This window comes from Apus apus, chromosome 8, assembly GCF_020740795.1.
Source record: "Apus apus isolate bApuApu2 chromosome 8, bApuApu2.pri.cur, whole genome shotgun sequence".
NCBI lineage: Eukaryota > Metazoa > Chordata > Aves > Apodiformes > Apodidae > Apus > Apus apus.
In genome coordinates, this window is record NC_067289.1 from 14,968,474 (window position 1) to 14,986,378 (window position 17,905).

At 46.4% G+C, this 17,905-nt stretch overlaps 1 protein-coding gene across 7 annotated transcripts in view; it reads right to left on the reverse strand.

Annotated features, from left to right (window-relative positions):
- Positions 1-403: 403 nt before the first annotated feature.
- Positions 404-17,905, reverse strand: part of IL1RAP (interleukin 1 receptor accessory protein) — a 47,316-nt gene continuing 29,814 nt past the window's right edge. For 4 of the 7 annotated variants that reach the window (XM_051626567.1, XM_051626568.1, XM_051626570.1 and 1 more), the window contains 7 exons: positions 17,345-17,510; positions 16,308-16,379; positions 15,052-15,181; positions 13,947-14,095; positions 11,483-11,632; positions 10,400-10,543; positions 404-1,177 (listed from right to left, as the gene is read on the reverse strand). In XM_051626567.1, coding sequence (XP_051482527.1) covers positions 453-1,177; positions 10,400-10,543; positions 11,483-11,632; positions 13,947-14,095; positions 15,052-15,181; positions 16,308-16,379; positions 17,345-17,510 — 1,536 coding nt within the window. In that variant the 3' untranslated portion in view covers positions 404-452. Of the gene's footprint in view, positions 1,178-4,063; positions 7,759-9,980; positions 10,224-10,399; positions 10,544-11,482; positions 11,633-12,432; positions 13,085-13,946; positions 14,096-15,051; positions 15,182-16,307; positions 16,380-17,344; positions 17,511-17,905 lie in introns of those variants that run through there. The other 3 variants (XR_007890210.1, XM_051626572.1, XM_051626573.1) reach the window with 3 other exon arrangements.

Sequence of the window (17,905 nt, forward strand, 5' to 3'; positions counted from 1 at the left end):
GGAGCTCCTGTTGCTCTCATTAGGAAAGCTTGATCCTTTGAAAAATGCAGGCTCACTACCCCTCTCCAGGAGCACAGCTTCTCCCTCCCCTCCCTCCCAGCTCCTGGCTGTAGACCTGCCACCCTGTGCCTGATCCCAGCAGAAGCCCTGTGACAAATACAACCACAGCTGGAGAAAAGCAAGGCCAGAGAAACACGCTTTCAGCTTGACTTTGCAATTTAAATTTAGGAGACAGACCCGGGCAGGCAGCCCCCAGCCACTGCTCTGTGTGCACCTGCGGGTCCCTGCCTCAGGTCACCAGCACGAGTGATGTTGCTGCAGTCCTCCATGCTGGGAAGGCACCGACGGGGAACAACACCTCGCCAGCCTGTGATACTGTAAAAATATCTTAGCTGAGGCTGCAGGGAGTTTCTTTAGTGGGCCCAGCACCTGTGGTGCTGTCAGCCTCTCGGCTAGAGTACGTAGAAGTCATTGTTGTTGGACAGGTCGCTGTAATGGCAGAGGGCAAGAGAGGGGGCCTGTGCTGGCGCGGGCTCGGGTCGACTTCTGCCCTGTCCCCCCTGCACCGTGGGCCTGCCCGAGCCCAGCTTGCAGAGATGCGTGTCCCACCTGGGCTCAGCCACGGGCCGGGGCTTGCGCTGGAGTCTGTTGCTGCTGCCGCAAGGGGTCCCGCAACACCGGCACGTCAAGAAGTGCTTGGCTCGGTGTTTGGCCTTTGACTCGGCAGCCGGGCCTGCCCCTCCAGGAGCCAGAGTCCCTGCTGTGACCTCCCGTGGGTCAGGCTGCCCTTTCAACCGGCTCCGTCTCCTCTGGACAGGGTCCAGGCTGATGTCTGACTGGGAGGAGCAGCTCTCGTTCCAGCCCGTGCCGGCGCTCAGGCTCCGCAGCGGCAGGGCCAGCCGCAACGCCTTCCAGAACTGGGAGCCGGAGCGCTTGGACTTCTCCCCTTTCCAGGTGACGAAGGAGACAGACTCCTTCAGCTGGAGGATGCTGGGGTGGGTGCACTGCAGCGGCCTGTACTCCACCACGATGAGCTTGGTGGCGATGGCGTTCTGGCACATGATGCCCAGCTTGAACTCCAGGAGGCTGATGCTCTTCTCTGTCAAGTAATCAGGACTCAGGACCACGATCATCCTGCGGCTCCTCTGGATGAAGTCAAACACGGCTTCGGTGGTATCTAAGAGTGCAAAAGCAGAGGAGTTGGGGTGCGCAAGGGGGAGAGAACGGGGAGAGAAAAGCCAAAGGAAGCTGTTTGATGGCATAACCTGCAGAGATTCCCCCTTGTCTCAGAGGGAAACCTGGAGGAAACCCTATGATTTTCAATTTGCCTCTGCTCCCTTCAGCTGGGAATGCAGGAGCAACAGCAGTGTTTTTGCTTTGCAATAGGTTTTTGTGAAGGTTGAAGTGGTAAATGAGGAGCCAGGATAGCTGGATAAGCCAGGACCACACTCTGACTCCTATCCCACATGGCATCACTGCTGCCCAGGGACGTGCAGGCTCAGGAACCACCTGCCCACAGCTCTAGCAGCCCTTCACCCCAGGGGAATAAAACGAAGCAATCACTTAATTGTGCCACAGCTCGAACTGCTGAGGCTGAGACCCACCTTCCTCCCTCTCATGTCCTCTCATCTAGAAATGGAAGCCTCCAAACTTAGAAAGCAAAAATATCAGCCTTAAACCTCTTCATCAGTTCCCCTAGCCCTAGATGGGGGGTGAAAATGCTGTCCTTCAAAGCATTTCTTGGGGTTGATTGCAGTTTGTAGAGCTCAGCAAGATACCTAGCTGGAGAGATGCCAGGCGAAAGAAGCAGCTCTTTAATTATGAATGTTGAAAAGCAGTAACCCTGAAGGATGTCCTTGAACTTTGAGTTATGGCTTGGGATGCAGCCAAGCATATTGAAGGTGTCATGGCTACTGGATGAACACTGGAAAGGATGTCACTTAATAGGGCTGCAGCACTTAGCAATTAAGCAAAGCTGATTAACAGAACTGTAAAAACTTAAAAAAACCCCACCCACTTACTGTGTGCTGGTGCCTAAGGTGGGGGGAGCCCAAGGAAAGGTGCTGTTCAAGCAGGACAGAAAGCACTGGAGTAAGAGCTCTTGCACCCTCAGTGAGAAGAACCTTGTAGCAATGTTTTGCCAAGAGCTCTTCTAAGAAGAAGAGCTCTCTGCTACTTCCATCACCTTTCACACTGGTAAAGCCTTGATTCCTCAGCCTGGAGACTCCCTTTCTTCTCTGCAAGTGGAACACTGGTCTTTTACATAAATAGAATTACCACTCCTTCCCTGCAACAGCAATGCCTCTTAGTCTTCCAGCACTTGGCTGTTTCTTTCCTTATCTCCTTATTTCCTTATGCAGAAGGGACACAATGTTGCACCTGGATGCATCTTATTTTAATACTGTACAGAGCAGAGTTTTTCTTTCAAAGATATGTGAGTAGCTGTAAAATTCATTGGTACTAGATTATTTGGGAACTGAAAACTTGGGGTTGGAAAAAATATTGAACAGTAATAGTATATTGGAGACAAGTAAGGCACTCTTTGGTTCTTGAACATAATACTGGAATTCAAGTGAAACAATTTGGAGTATTTTTTTCTTGTATATAAGGTTTGGGGGGATTTTATTGCCAACACACACAGGAAAACACTGATTCATTGAAACAAAAAATTAGGTTTAAAAGTCAGTTCTGTCAGAACTGTCACTTGAAGCTGTGAAAAGTTCTTACCACCCTATTTTAAAGGCACAAAGAATTTGCAGCAATCTCCCAGTTTACTGAGTCCAGACCTCATTCAAACCTTTCTGCAACTGATTGAGATCTATTTTGAAATCAGCCAAGTTTCAACATTTTGTGAAAGAAAAAGCTCCTTTGCTGGTTTGAAAGGTCTTTCTTTTTGAAACTGGAATCACAGAACCACAACGAAACGCAAGTAGGAGCAGCCCTTGGGAGGTCACCTATTCTACCTGCCTGCTCAAAAAGCACAAGTTAAATTCATGTGAATGATTCCAACACTGCTGAAGTGAAATGTTTTGATTGAGCTGTCAGTGATGGCTTTTCTTCTACAAATTTTGAATTTGCAACACTTCTTGAGAATTGAAATTTTTTTGAAAGGGGAGAATGATCACATTCTCACACATAGGATTTTTTTGTGAGCTGAGATTACATTGGAAACTAAACATTCCAAGATATCCTGATCAGCCAAGTCTAAAAGCATCAGATTCTCAGAAATAAAATGTGAGTGGTCACTTCACAGTGTGCAAGCAGGATGGTCCCTCCCAGTGACACCAACAGCAGGGGATGGGTCAGGCACCAGTAACGCTGCCCTGGGGGTTTGAGTACCAACAGAGCTGGATACTCTTTATACTAAAAAACTTCCATCTTTACTACATGGTTATGAAGGACACTGCATTTTTTTTTTGGTTTACTTGTGTCTCACATATTGTTCCCCAGAGATGTAACAGGATTATAAGAGCCACACATTTGCCCCAGCCCAATAAAAGCTGGGGCGGGTCATAGATCCCATCCCCATGGATCCAAATCCACAGATTGTCACAAGTATTCATTTTCCTAATAGTCTGGAAGCACTAGACTCTCTCTCAACTTACCTACTAGCATGTAAACAAGGGGAAAAGCCAATTACCTGGGAGGTGATGAGCAAAGCAGCCTGAGAGTGAGTTTGATTTCTGTGGTTAGGGCAGATTTCCAAGATTTCAGTTCAACACCCTGGCTTGGTCTCTCAAGCAAAGGGATGGCACTTCCTACCCATTTTTCTATCTTGTGATTGCCAAGAGAGCAATCAGACTTTCTGTGTGTGCACATCCGCTGCTGGGCGACATCTGAATACTGTGTCTCTGTTTCTGCTTGCATGGCCCTGGTAGCAGTGATGGTGCCTCAGCATCTCTGCAGGCACACCATGAAACAGCCAGGAAAATGCCTCCCTCTAAAGAGGTGTCTTCAAAAGATCTTGATGCTTGGACTACACACAGTCATCTTTCCTTAACGGTCTTTCACAGACACAAGGGGGAGGAAAATGGTACTTATGAGAAATGCACAAGGACTGAAATGCAAAAGTGGAAATGTTTTATTGAAAAGCAAAATCAAATAATACTGACACTTCACAGACAAAATAACACAAAGGCAAAAACATACAGAAAAGAGAAGGGAGAACTCTGGAACAGCTGTACAGTATCAAATGGCATGGGGGGAAGATACTTTTTACACTTTGTGCCACACTGTTTCCCCATGACTTAACAATGAGGAACTTTGTATGAGCTGCATATTGACAAACATCAGGTTGAAGCACACAAACTCAAATGGATCAACTGAACTAGACAGATGCAGTAACAGAACCTCACACCAGAAACCACATGTGGCACAGAATGAAATGGCAGGTGGATATGAGGTGTTTCACAGATCTGCATTACAGCTGGGACTGGGGTTTACCCCTGGCCTGACAGCTCCCAGAAAAGCCAGTGGTAAAGCTCCCAGAGGAGTAGAGCCTGCTCCAGTGCTATTCTTTCCATGCTGTTCCCTCTGGACCTCCCAGGTCTCATTCAGACTGTTGCACCTTTTGCCTTGTGGGTTCTCTTCTGATGTCTCTCCATAATCCTGTTCTAGGGTTGCAACAGCACCAAGGGCCACTGCAATGTATGCTAGAGAAAGTCCTGGTCAAATGTTTTTTTTTAAAACTATGAATAAAATCAGCAAAATAAATGAGGTGGATTTAACTTCCTAAAATAATCAGACTAAGTAAAAGATCAGAAGTTCCCTTGGTACCTCAGCCAAGAGTGAGATGGAGTGTTCTGAGATCTAAGTTGTTAATTGAATCTATGTGTATTTTTTAGTTGATTAAATTGGAATCTAACACAGTTCTGCTTTGGTCTCAGGGCTTTCTGTCTGCCTGCAGATCCAGCAGCTGATTGTAGGGATGCTGAAACCACATATAAAAAGGTGAAGCTGGGCAAAATGATGCAATCACAGTGGCTTCACAGAGTTGAGCATGGTTTTGGGGTGCTACCTTGAACAAACAAAACTTTCTGGAGCATAGGAAGCAGCTCTGCCCCTCCACAGACAGCTACAGTATAAGAGCTCTTAACAGTAAAGCTTTTAAGCACCTCTGAGCAGATGAGGAGCTCCACTGCCTTCACTAAAGCCAACTGCAACTTTATATGCTTAAAGCAAAGCTTACTTGGAGGGAGAAGGATAAAGAGGAAGGTGAGAAAGAAGCTTTATTTGTTCCACATTTGTACAGTACCTGCCCAATGGCATGGGTGGCTGTTGCCCCCCGCTGCCCTGGAATAACATTAGTAATCATAAGACACTAAGAGAGAGGGGCTTTGCAGATGCCAGAATTCAGCCCTACACCTTTAATGCTGGGCTGCTTACTGGGATTCCCTTGAACCTCCCTGCTCAGCTGAGTGTACAGTGCATAGACTCCAAATTGTAGTGCTTTTCTAATACCATTAGGAATGGCTGTGCTTCACCCACTGGACACCCACAGAAAGCATGAGTCAGAGGTGACTCAGAATCAACCACCATTGACAAAAACTAACCATGCACTTAGGGTGCATAACAACGACTTTCACAATAAAGTGAGCAGGCCCTTGCATTGAGTGCTACAGGAGTATGGAGGCACCCCCAGAGCTTGTAGTTTTACATGAAAACATTGTAACCAACAGCACCAGTCAATGCCAAGGTCCTGCTGTGCTTTGGTCTGTCCTGCAAGGAAAGAGATGCTCCCCTCCTCGGTCTGAAAAGCCTGTCTGCCTAAGTCACCTGGTCCTCTCCTATGTCTGTTCTCTCCCAGTGGAGCAAGGACTGGTGCCCAGTGTTTTTTTTTATACTTCTGTTTTGTGCAAGGGTTGCAGAAGCTGAGATACATGCTCTGTTCTGCAGCCCTGAGCTGGAAACAAGATGGGTAGGGACTTGCTTTGTAAAGACAAAGCTAGTTTAAATCTAAACCCTGAATTACAAATCATGATTTGTTCATACTCAAGCAGAGAACACTGACTCTTCATAGAATCATAAAACAACTTGGGTTGAAAGGGACCTTTAAAGGTCATTTAGTCCATCCTCCCCTGCAATGGGCAGGGACATCTTCAACTACATTAGGTTGCTCGAGCCCCATCCAACCTGACTTTGAATATTTCCAGGGACAGGACATCTACCATCTCTCTGGGCAACCTGTTCCAGTGTTTCCCCATCCTCACTGTAAAAAATTTCTTCCTTAAATCTAATCTGAATCTACCCTCTCTTAGTTTGAAATCATTACCCTCTCACAACAGACCCTGCTAAGAAGTATGTACCCATCTTTCTTATAAATCCCCTTTTAAATATCAAAAGGCCACCATAAGGTCTCCCCAGAGCCTTCTCTTCTCCAGGCTGAATGACCCCAACTCTCTCAGCCTTCCCTCATAGTCTCACCCAGCTGGACACAGCTAGTAGTTTTTTTAAAAGTTTAAGTAAGTTTGTAGAGTCTCCTGGGAGCTGAACATGTATCGTGTCATCACAAAGGCCTAGGCAGCACCTTACACCATGTTTACCCAAGCCAGCAGCACCGAGACAGAAGGTGAGTTCAACAGGAAATTGGGGCTCCTTGCAGTGTTTGTGAAGTCCCTGAGTTTACTCTACAGAAAAGCATCTCTCAGACATGCTCCATGGCTTGCACCAATGAGAGATCTCCCCTGGATTCCAAGCATTACAGCCCTGAAGGATCTGGGGTACTCAGGAGATCACAGAGTCCCACACCACTCACTAGTAGAAATGCTACAACACAAATACTATCTAGAACAACTGCTTTTTCTTTTTTTTTCTTTTTTTTTTTATGCTTTTGTAAGAGTCATTTCACATTGCAAAACTATCTGAATGCACCTGTGCTTACAGAAACAGAGGGAGCAAAGATGAGGATCCTCAAGAGTCCACACTCCCCCCACTGAAGCAGAAATCTGTGACCCCACAGTGATAAGGACTACATGGCTGGGACGTGTGTGAAAGGCTCTAGGCTGGAGCCACCTTTCAAAATGTTCCCCAGACTCTACAATAGGGACCAACAACCAGGAAGGAGTGAAGGTTCTTAGGAGAGGAAAGCTCTGTCCTGGATGGTAACGAAGGTCCCATAGGAACTGGATCTAGGAGTACTGGCCTATACAAATACCATGCTATCACAAGGTGCTGGCTGCAGAGAGAAGGTGTACACATCTTTGGTCTCTCTACTGCCAGGGCAGTAGAAAAGCTGCAGGGAGGCATGACTGTCCTCTGAAATGCTTGGGAACAGTGCATAGATTCCAAATTGTAGTGTCTGGGACACAGTCCTTCAAGGCAAAAATCCTGAGTTCCTTCCCACTCCCTGGCCTAGCTTGTGGAATTTTGCAGTTTGACTTGTTTTGTTTTCTGATGGTGTCAAACATTTTTCAGGGATACGTATGAGCCCATCAAGGCTCATACTCCTGCTAATTTTTTTCACTGGCATTTCCACCTTCAACTGCTTCCAGAATCTGCCCTTCGGGAATTTGGATTTCTCGCCTTTCCATTTAATGACAGTCAAGGCCGCCTTGGCCCGCTTCAGCTCCTTCACTTTGCTCTTCTTGATGGCTTTGTACTGCACTAGAATGACTTTGATGTTGCCCTTGGAGGCCATATTCTCTAGACCAGCCTTGAGCTCCAGCAGGGCCTGTGTCCCCTGCAAGACGTAGTTGGGGCTCAGGACAACAAGCAGACGTCGGCTTTTCTGGATGAAGCTCAGGGTTTCGTCTGTGACAACTGGGAGAAAGAAACATTGAGGTGGTTAGTGATGGCCAAGAACATGCTGCTCAGCCACTAGTGTGACACTAGAGGTCTCTTGAAGGGGATAGTAATATTCCCTGGAGGCCCTCTCTAGAGACTATACGGCTGCTTCCCAACCCTGCGAGCAATTGCAGGTAGGACCTCTTACACCATGGCTGGTACCCACTGCCTCATACAGTGACATCTTGTACTCCCAGTCCCAGGCTTGCCTACAGATGTTTTTCTTTCTCTCCATGCTTTGTGGAGATGCCTGAGGTAGTTACATCTAAATAGTAGTGTGATGTGGCAGTCACACCACCTAAGCAATGAAGATGCAATGTGGCAAATAGGGCTGCTCTGATAGACTCAGATTTAGCTTCCTTCTAGTGACAGCAGCAAGAGACTCTCTGGAGCAAAGCAGGAAACAGCTGGACAACACATGACCTCAAGGAAAAGACTGAGCCTAAACAGATGTTGGGAAGCCTGAATGCTTACACTAACATCCACTGACAGGTGTCCAGAATGACTCTGGGTAATCCTTTCATTCCTCTTGCCTTGGTTTCCTCACACTAAGCACACACAATAAGTATCCATGTCCTCCCCGAGTGTCCTCATGGGTTAATTTGCTTCGGAGATCCTACCATCCTAACTCCTGCTACTCATCCAGCTTTTCCTGTTGCTATCATCAATGAAACCAGATTCAAGAAGTGACAAGTAAACTGCTCTGAGGACTTTTGTCCCAAGAGTGACACTCTTCAAGCTGAAGACATGTCATGGTAAGTGCGGATCCTCTCTGATTTTCTAACATCTCCAAGTAGATTGTCATTGGGTGCTTTTCTGTAATTAATATGAAAATTCCTTGTACGTGTGAATCCTGGTGCTTGCACCCTCTGCTGCAGGATCTCCCACACTTCATTGACACAGGAATACTCTTGACTGGTCAAAAAATACAATGCAGAATAAAATAACACTGACAGGCAACTTCATGTAGCTGTCAAGCACGTTTGATTAGTTGCTGTCAGCAAACTCACAGGATAATCCATCTCCCACTGTTTCTTCATCAAGGACAATGTAACTCTCTACCCATGACACACACACACTCTGGAGGCATGACAACAGCAGCCAAAAGCTATTTTCCAGCCTGCCATGCTTCCCTAAGAAGGAGATTAGTAAAATCCTAGTTAAGAAGCAACAAGGAAGCCTCAGCAGTGTTGAAAATGGGGTGCAATGATGAGCCACCCCCGCAGTGCTCCAGAGGGCTGGAGGTGGATTGAGGCTGGTAGTAGCTGTCACAGAAAGCAGATGGGAGCACTCCTGGGAGGAGGGTGAAGGGCGTGGAGCCCAGGAAAGCTGTGCTGGGAGGAAAATAAGACCCTCCAAAGGGAAAGGATGGCAAGAAACAGCAGAGAGAACAGGAGGGAGTTGTTAGTCTTGAGAAGCAACAGATGAGAACAGCTTAGAGCAAACCAGCTCCGAGCCTACCACTGGCATCAAGCAAATAGAGCCTGAAGAGTGCCCTGCCATGTCAATCAGGCTCTCTCTCAAAGGAACAGTACCAGGATTGCAGATGTCTCTCTGTTCCCTGAGGTACACATTTATTTGCCCTCAGACTTAGAGGTGCTGTGTCCTGGCAATGATCTAGGAGATGCCAAACTTATTTTGCTCTGTCATCCAGCTGGGCTGGGACTCCAGCTGTCCCTCCTGTCCTTCCAAAAAGCAACCCCAATGGACTTTATCAGCTGGGTCCTGGCACAAAGCCCATGAATTCAAAGTGGGACAGTTTGTACAGGCAAAAGTCCAGGCTTCAAACTTTTAGTAGGCATCAGGGATCATATGGCCCCAGGACACTGGAAACTGAGTATTGGCTGGATTTGAGCCCTGGCTGTGGCATGTGCGTGATTGCATCTCTGGAGAGTTCCACAAGCTTCCGTTCTTGGTGATCCCCTGCATCACTGCAACAGACTCTCTGTCCAGAGCTCTGTCAGATTTAGCTTGAAACAGTGGATAAAGTTTTTCCATCTCAGTGAAGAGGTGAGTCTCACTATCTGCAACAAAGTACTCTTAATTACAGCATAATTGCATGCCATGTGAGACACAGTCTCTGTAATTAATGAGGATGAGTGAGAGGCCTTCTGGGAGGGCACTCTTCTCACTGATGTTGGCATGATGCTCTCCACACCTCCCTGAAGCAAACACTCCTGGTTTTTACAGGGACTCACCATAACTGTCTGTGAGCTACCAGTCTGTTTCAGCATCCCAGTCCCTCTTCCTCTTTTCCTTCTAGCCTTGACTTTGTCCCCTTTTTTTACAGCAGCTCAGAGGGCTTGCATGAAGGTCAGTGGTCCAGGTCCCTTATGTTGATAGATCAATCACTCCTACACACCACTCCTAGTGAGATCAACTGAAACGACCAACAACCACCACTTCCCAACTGCAGCCTTTTTTTTGGTGGCCTGGAGCATCTGTAACATTGTTATGTGAAGCAAAAGCATTAGAAGATACCAACAAGAGACTGTTAAAGGAGATGAGGAAAAAAATAAAGGGTAAAGTTAATCCGGATAGGCCAGTTCCTATCAACTATCAGTACCACAAAAAATAGAGGATGCACGTGGAACACAGCACCCTGTGAAATACTCACTTCCCCCAGGGAGGCTGTCTCTGTCGAAGATACACAGCTTGTACCCAAACTCATTCTCCAAGACTCCTCGCAACGTCAGCAGCACAAACTCCTCCTCCTCCGCGTTGCGTGCGTAGGACACGTACACGTCGTACTCCTTCCCATCTGAGCATGGGAGTGCAGGGAAACACAAAGGGCAGAAGAGACACTTGTGATCCTGCACATGCTGAGCCTTTGCCTCACAGGAGAAGCAGGTACAATGGCTCGCTTTGAGCTCTGGGCCCAAAGGTAAAACACATCAATTTCCATAGTTGAAACACAGCAGTGCTACCTCTGACTGCCCAGCCTGAATGTGCAGGTACTCAGACACTGCTGGGTTGCTGAAGGCACACAAGACCACAGCATTCTGTCCAGGATCCTTTTGTCTTTTTATACCTGTGACGTTGCTTCCTCTCCTTGCTGTCTATCTGCATGAGCGGTCCCACCAGACAGAGACTTGCACTCTGCCTACACCCTCCAAGAGCCACCACACCCCTTTGGCAGGTTCACACCACAAGCTGCAAGGGCTCCCACACCCTCCTCATCTCACAGAGGAAGAAATCTCAGCTCAGAGTCCCAGGAGATGAACTCCCAGTATCCCAGGGAAGCTGTGGAAAAATTGAGGACAGAAGGGCGATTTCCAGATGCATCCTATTGGATACCTTCCCACATTTTAAAGCAAATCATCCTGGATTCATGAATCTAGACACAGAGTCACCAGAGATAATCAGGGACTTGCTAGAACTCAGTGACTTATCTTGACCATTTAAATTGGATGAAACAGCTAGCCATCACCAGGGCAGTGCCCCAGGGAGTCTGATGTGTCCATGCTTCACCTCTGCTGAGAATTCAGAGGACTTCTCTCTGCTTTCCCCTGACCCAAGCCTGACTCCCTTGTACTCTAAAATGACCCACACAACTGAATGCACGTAGAGAAATGGAAGGTCAAGATGTCATTATGCTGTGAAGAGTGTTAAAAATAGCTTGTATGAAAATTCCAGACAGTTTGAAAACTGTCTGGCCTGTAGCAGGATAAAATAAATGTAAGCCCTTTTAACTCCTTACCTAGAATGGTTTCATCTGTTCCAAAGTGAGCCCGATAGAAGAGGACCATTTCAAGCCAATAAACATGATAGACGACTATCAACACCACAACGAGCAGGATGGTTGCCCCCAGTCCACAGGCCAGCTCCACGGTGTATTTTGGTGCTACAACTAGGTTCAAAAAAGAAAGAGGGGGTCTGGTTTACAGAAGAGGTAGGGCCTTCAGCTAAGCAGGAATAAGCTTGTATCACATGCAGCGAAACACCACAGAGGAATCGCCAACAGCCACACTGGCCCTTCAGAGGAAGGTGGCCAAACCAAGGCTTTTCTGGCAGGGTACACGATAGTTGGCCACCCTGGAGTCCCCTTTCTGGGTTACTAGGTCTGGTTGGCCTGACAGAACAACTCAAAGTGCAGGCTGGACTTTTGTCTCCGAGAAAGACCCTGGGAGCAGCCAGCCAGACCTGTTGATGGAAACCACCTGAACAATCCAAAGCCAGCTCATGAACATGACCTTCTCGGCAGTATATGCAAAGTCTTGGGCAACACAACAGCATTTATTAGGAGAGCCAAATAAAACTCACCTGCAGCAAAATAAAGACAATGGCCACTACTTTCCCTCCCCATGAAAAACACACACAGCTTTTGCAGCTTGCCCCAGACTGAGACCAAGGATATAACTAGCCGTGGCCTGATTGTTTTCTACCAGGGAAGAAGAATCAGAGTTCCTTACAGAAAAGCTGAAATGCTTGCAAACAAACAGGACAACCTGTGGACATCAAGCCACAACATCACAGGCCCCCCTCCAACATAGTGTCTGTCACACAACTACTGCTTCTTTGTATTAAGGACAGAACCTAACTGTTCTGCTTCCCTGAGCAACTCCATTTTTATGGCAATTCAGGAGGCAGCTGACATGCACACTGACAAACCGCATTATAAAAGAACAGTAGTGAGTGGAAACCACCACATTCCAAGATTTAAGAAGTTTTATTAGAAACCAATTCACAAAAAAGAAAATGGAAGGAACTTAACAACTTTCATTAGGCGATGAGGAACAGAAGTACATAAGATGGAGAAGGAAATCATCCAGAAACAAAGCAGGAAACAAACATAACCAAATGTAATGGAAGAGCTGGAGCCAACCTATATAGCTACTTGCTAAAATCTGGAAGACAAGTGCTGAGGGGTTAAGTTCTGGCATGCTTAATGTTCCTATGTGCAATGGGATTGTCTGCAGTGAGCTTAGCATAAAGTTGCTTTGCTAGCAGTGGTGGAGATGGTTCTTGGATTTTACTGCGGAACACAAGAGAAAGGAGGGGTGGTGAGTAACAAGGTCTGCTCAGAGCAAACCCACTCAACTGCCCAAGAGCACTCAGGGGAGGAAGAGAGAGGATAGTGCAGATCAGTCCTCTAGAAAACAGCATTTAAGCACTGCTGTATAGAGAAACAATCAGAAGATTTTAGATTCACTTCTGCTACATGTGCAAACACCATCACCCCAGAAGAATTATGTATGTAGGATGAACACACTGGTAGATGGATTCTGCCTCTCTCAGTTGTGTGTTTGGTCTGTTGTTCCTTCCTGATGATCCAGAAATGGTTTGTCACAAAAGAATGGGACTAAAAAGGAAGGAGTACAATTACCAAGAAGAAAAAGAAAAGAGCTCTTCCAGTAAAGACCTCGGTCAGGCTTCCCATGCTAACAGGGCAGAGTGGAGGGAAGGTGGTGTCTAGCATGAGCTACACAAGGCAGGGCAGCACTCCTTATGGGGGGGAAGGTCCAACCTACAGTAAGCAGGTGTTGAAGCTCCACATGAGGTTTATAAGGAGGCAGAAATATCCACCTTAATCCACCTCACATACTTATAGTGAAGGCTCAGTTATTATTACTGAGAGGTGGGTCTGGGAAGCAGGTACAAAATCTTTGATGAATGAAAGTTGTAGGAAAAAACCCACACTGAACAGAGCTGAGTCAGTCCATACCATCCGTGCTGTGATGGCTCTAGACTGGAGCATCATCACAGCAACAAGCAAAACCACAGTGTCATGGTTTGACTGTCTCACTTCCTGAGTAATGTCAAGGAGTGCAGCCTGCCTTCTGGAGGATGTCAACTGGTAGCTGCTGCATCCCACAAAACTCTCACACAATCAAGTAACCTGAAATAATTTCAAGCAGCCTATCCCTTCAGGTCTGCTTCAGTTGTGGTACATGAATGGGATGAGAACAACAAGCCTATCCACCCCTCTCTCACCCCAGGTACTTGACCATGGTAGGGTAAATGTGACACACATCCCTTGCTCCCTGCCTCCGAGATGTGGTGCAGTATGACAGTAATAACACAGCAGTGCACACAGGACAGCATGGGTTGGGGAAAAAAGCTTAATTAAATTATTTGTCCCCCTACTGTTTTGTATGGCAAGGACTGAGACATCCCTCTCTGAACATGCCTCATTTCACACCCGTGCTCTGCAGGTATTTTACCTTTCATGCGCACCATGGCCTGGCTATGGTCCTCGCCTTTGGCATTCCTAGCATAGCAAGTATAATTCCGTTTCAAGTCCTCTGGTGTGGCTTTTGCAACTGTTACAGTCCTTATGACAGTTTTGTCTTCAAAATCTCTAGTAATTTCACTGTAAGAGAAAAACTAGTACATTACATATGTGAAACTGCAGCAAGTTCTTAGGAACAAATACTCCTGTGTCTGAAATAACCCGATTCTTTCTTAAAAAATGAAACAAAACCACCTAAACTGTTATTTATAAATCAATACACACTTCAGATTTTAATACAGATGCAACTGTTCTTTTATCTGATTTTCCTTAATATTTATTTTCCCACTCAGTTTTCTCATTGCAGCTGTGTCAAATTGCATTTTAGAGATAACGAAAGTTCTTGCCTACAAAGCAACAGGATCTCATGAACTCAGGATTCAGAGCCCACGTTACTTTCCCTGTGCAATCCTGGATGAGTCGCTTTGTCCCTCTCTGCCTGATCGTGTGCAAAATGGGGATAATAGTATTTTCTCTTGCCTTTCCTTTTTCTACGTAGGTTTGGAAACCAACTGGAGCAGCAACTGCCTTCCACATGTAATTCAGCACCCAGCAAACAGGACTCTGAACTTCAGGTTCATCGTGTAATGGAATATCTACTCTCCTAACCAATACTATATATGATACCACATTTTTGTTCTCAGCCTCTGTTTTTTGAAACTTTTTTATCACTTATGCTATTCAGAAACATTCCTCTAAATAAAATTGTCTCTGCCCCTGTTTTAGAAGTCCCACAATAGCACCAGCTGTTTGCATCAGGACCAGGATCTGAACAAGTGAAGATGTGTACTGGCACACAAAGTTCCCTCAAATCCTTCTGTACAAAAAACACTGTCCAGGTCTGGAGGCCTCTTCCCTGGATCTCCTGGTGCTCATCAGGCAAGGAGCAGACACAGAGGGTTCTGATTATCAGGGAAGTGGAGGACTCCACACTCCCATGCAAGTGAAAACAGGACTGTTGCATGTCTGCACCCTCACCCCCTGTCAGTTCCCAAGAGAAGGTTAGATACAAATGAAGGTTCACATAGCTATGTTACCTTTGTGTTACTTTTATCTTGGGGTCCATGATGTCATCTGTGTTTTTCCCATCTATGGTCCACCACACCTCAGTTCGGGAGTCCTTCAAGAAGGTAAAGAAGACCTCACAGGACAGAACAAGGTCGTCTCCTGGGAAGAAAGGAACAGCATCACCCTGACTTCTGTGCTTCCCAGTGATCCTACCAGCCTAAGATCTGTCTCCCTTCAGGAGGGAATGAGGCCAGCATCTGCCTTCAGACACCTACTAACAGTTTAACACACCGGCCTCAATTTATGACAGACAAATCAATAAGAAAAAACATCCTGTTTTCACAAATGTGTTACAAACTCCTTCACTGCACCAACTGACCCAGCTAAAGAGAGATGCTCCATGCTAACTGCTTCCTTGGAAAGCCAGGCAGTGTTAATCATTCCCACTGCACAGGAGACAGATGCCATAAAGGATCCAGATCCATAAAAGCACTTAGGTGTGGAAAAACTTGTTCAGGCATTTACCTTCCCCTCAAGATCAAACTTGGGAGAGTGAAAATCTTTGTGACCAGCCCTTAAGTGATTTTGTCTTATAGAGTGACTATGGAAGAAGTCTGACTTTCAGAGCCAGAAAAGCTGTGCTTTAAAAGTGAAGACTTTTCTGCTAATCATCGTTACTGGCACCACATTTATTACAGCGATGCAACGGTACAAGAGACATTCAATATATGGAATTACTCCAAAGAGCTAGCAGTCTAAACCAGTGGGGTGGGGAAAGAGGTGTGGTACCCCATTACACAATGCTGTGAGGCCAAACAAAGGAGAGCTGCTATTAATTAGGAAGTAATCAGCGAAAAAAAGTAGAGGAGATGAGCAAGATGTGGCCAGAAGGCTGAAGCCACTGAGAGGCCAAATGAGGGAGAACTGGAGCAAACCACAGCCAGGGACAGGGCTGAGACAAGGTCCTACAGGAATTTCTCTATGCAGCTGAGGGTCCCCATTTTACCTGCTTCTGCAGCTGCAGTCTTGCACCTCCATCCCTGACTGCCTATCCTTATTTATGCTTGCAAAAATAAACTTTCAAAACTGTGCTCTCCTATTCTGGTATTGAAAGCTGGCATCCCACACTGCCTGCCAGGCAAGTCGTGGCAGCTCGTGTGCTCTGTGAGGGAAAGCAGGAGGGATGCAGTGGAAGAGGAGAGAGAGCCTCTGTGACTGGCTGGGTCTCCCCATCCCAGCAGGCAGGGTAGGGCAGCCACAGCAGGCAGCCAGCATTGCAATTTACCTGCTTCCAGTTCATAGACAACTTTCTCATTTGGTGAGACGAATTGTGGTGGCAAGGCCTTGTTTGGAGATCCTGTGGGAGAGAAGAGAGAGCCCCCCGTGGGGACCCGGACTTCATGAGAACGTGGGGTCCTTGCAACATCACTTATACTGTCCTTGGATCCTGCTGCACCTACCCCAATCTAACTTGTGATACAATTCTGCGGCAGAGCTCCATGCAAAGACAAATCTAATACTACTCCACAAAGTCAGGGCCAGTCCCATATTTTGAGGGTCCTCCAAAGTTTAGGGTGAGTCAAGTTTTTTGGGCTCTCTCATCAGAAGAGCTCCACACTCCTCACCTCTCACTCAACATCTCCCACAAGACACAACCTGTAACAATTTATTTTCATTGCTGCTTGTAAAAAACAATAATATAATTTCCTGTTGCAAGTGTTTAATTTAGCCCTAAAGCAAATGTTGCCATGGGACTCAGCTCTACTGTTCACCAGGTTTTTAAGCTCTGTCTACAATTCCCTGGCAGGTAAGCCGAGCTCATGTGCCTGGGACAGACCTGTCCAAGCACTGGGCTGGGTAACTGGAGCCCTGCCTGGCCGGTAACAGTCTCAACCTCAGAAACACAAGGCTTTGAGACTGCAAGACCACTGAGACAAGTTGTCTATAATGGGACAATCCCACAAATAATGATGAGCAAAGGGCACTGGAGACACAAATGAGCAAGAGTGCCAGGGTTATGCATTCACATGCCAGCAGAGGGTACCCCTGGCCACCTCATATCCTGTACCTCAGCAGCCTGAGCCTGGTCACCCTCTGTGTTATTTGGGCACTGGACATGTGGAGGTGGGCAGGACCTCCACTGCAGCATGTCCTGGGCAGTCTTATGAGGCTGACCCCAGCAAGCAAAAATATACCAGGTCAGTTGAGTAACGCAGATTAAGCACAACCACAAACGGTTCCCCTGAGGGACTCTTCTAGCTGTTTTCACCACTTCTGCAGTTATCCACCCAGCATTTTACAACATTTTAAAGTCATTCTTACCCACCACCTTCATATTTATGGTTCTGGTGAGAGTATAGGTTCTTCCATGGTCCTTGAAAGTCACAATACAAGTGTAATTTCCTCTGTATGCACTGCGGACAATGCCAATGACAAGCCTGGGCCCATGGACGTATCGCTCATAGAAGCCATCCACCAAGTTGCAGTTCTGGAGTAAGGCAGAAAAACACTTTAGTTTTATGATTCAAAAGTAAAGGTATTGGTTTAAATGCTACAACAAATATCTGCCTTTAAATTATGAATATGATACTTGGGATTGTGTTGTAGGTCAGACCTAAACACCATTAATTTTGAGCATGTTGGAACACAGACCGGTATGTTCACCTTGAAAAAGAGGTGATGATGCAGATGACCCTAGTAGTTTTATCTCATCTTAAATACAGAAAGTTTTGTAAAAGAGGGATCTCTGATCCAGAAGTACATTTGCAATCAAGGTAAGCAACTCAGCAGAGTGAAGAGTAGAAGTAAAAAGAGACAGGAAGAAAATGCTGATCTATTCATAAATGGATACTAAGACTAAAGGACGTGTCCCCCATTGATGTC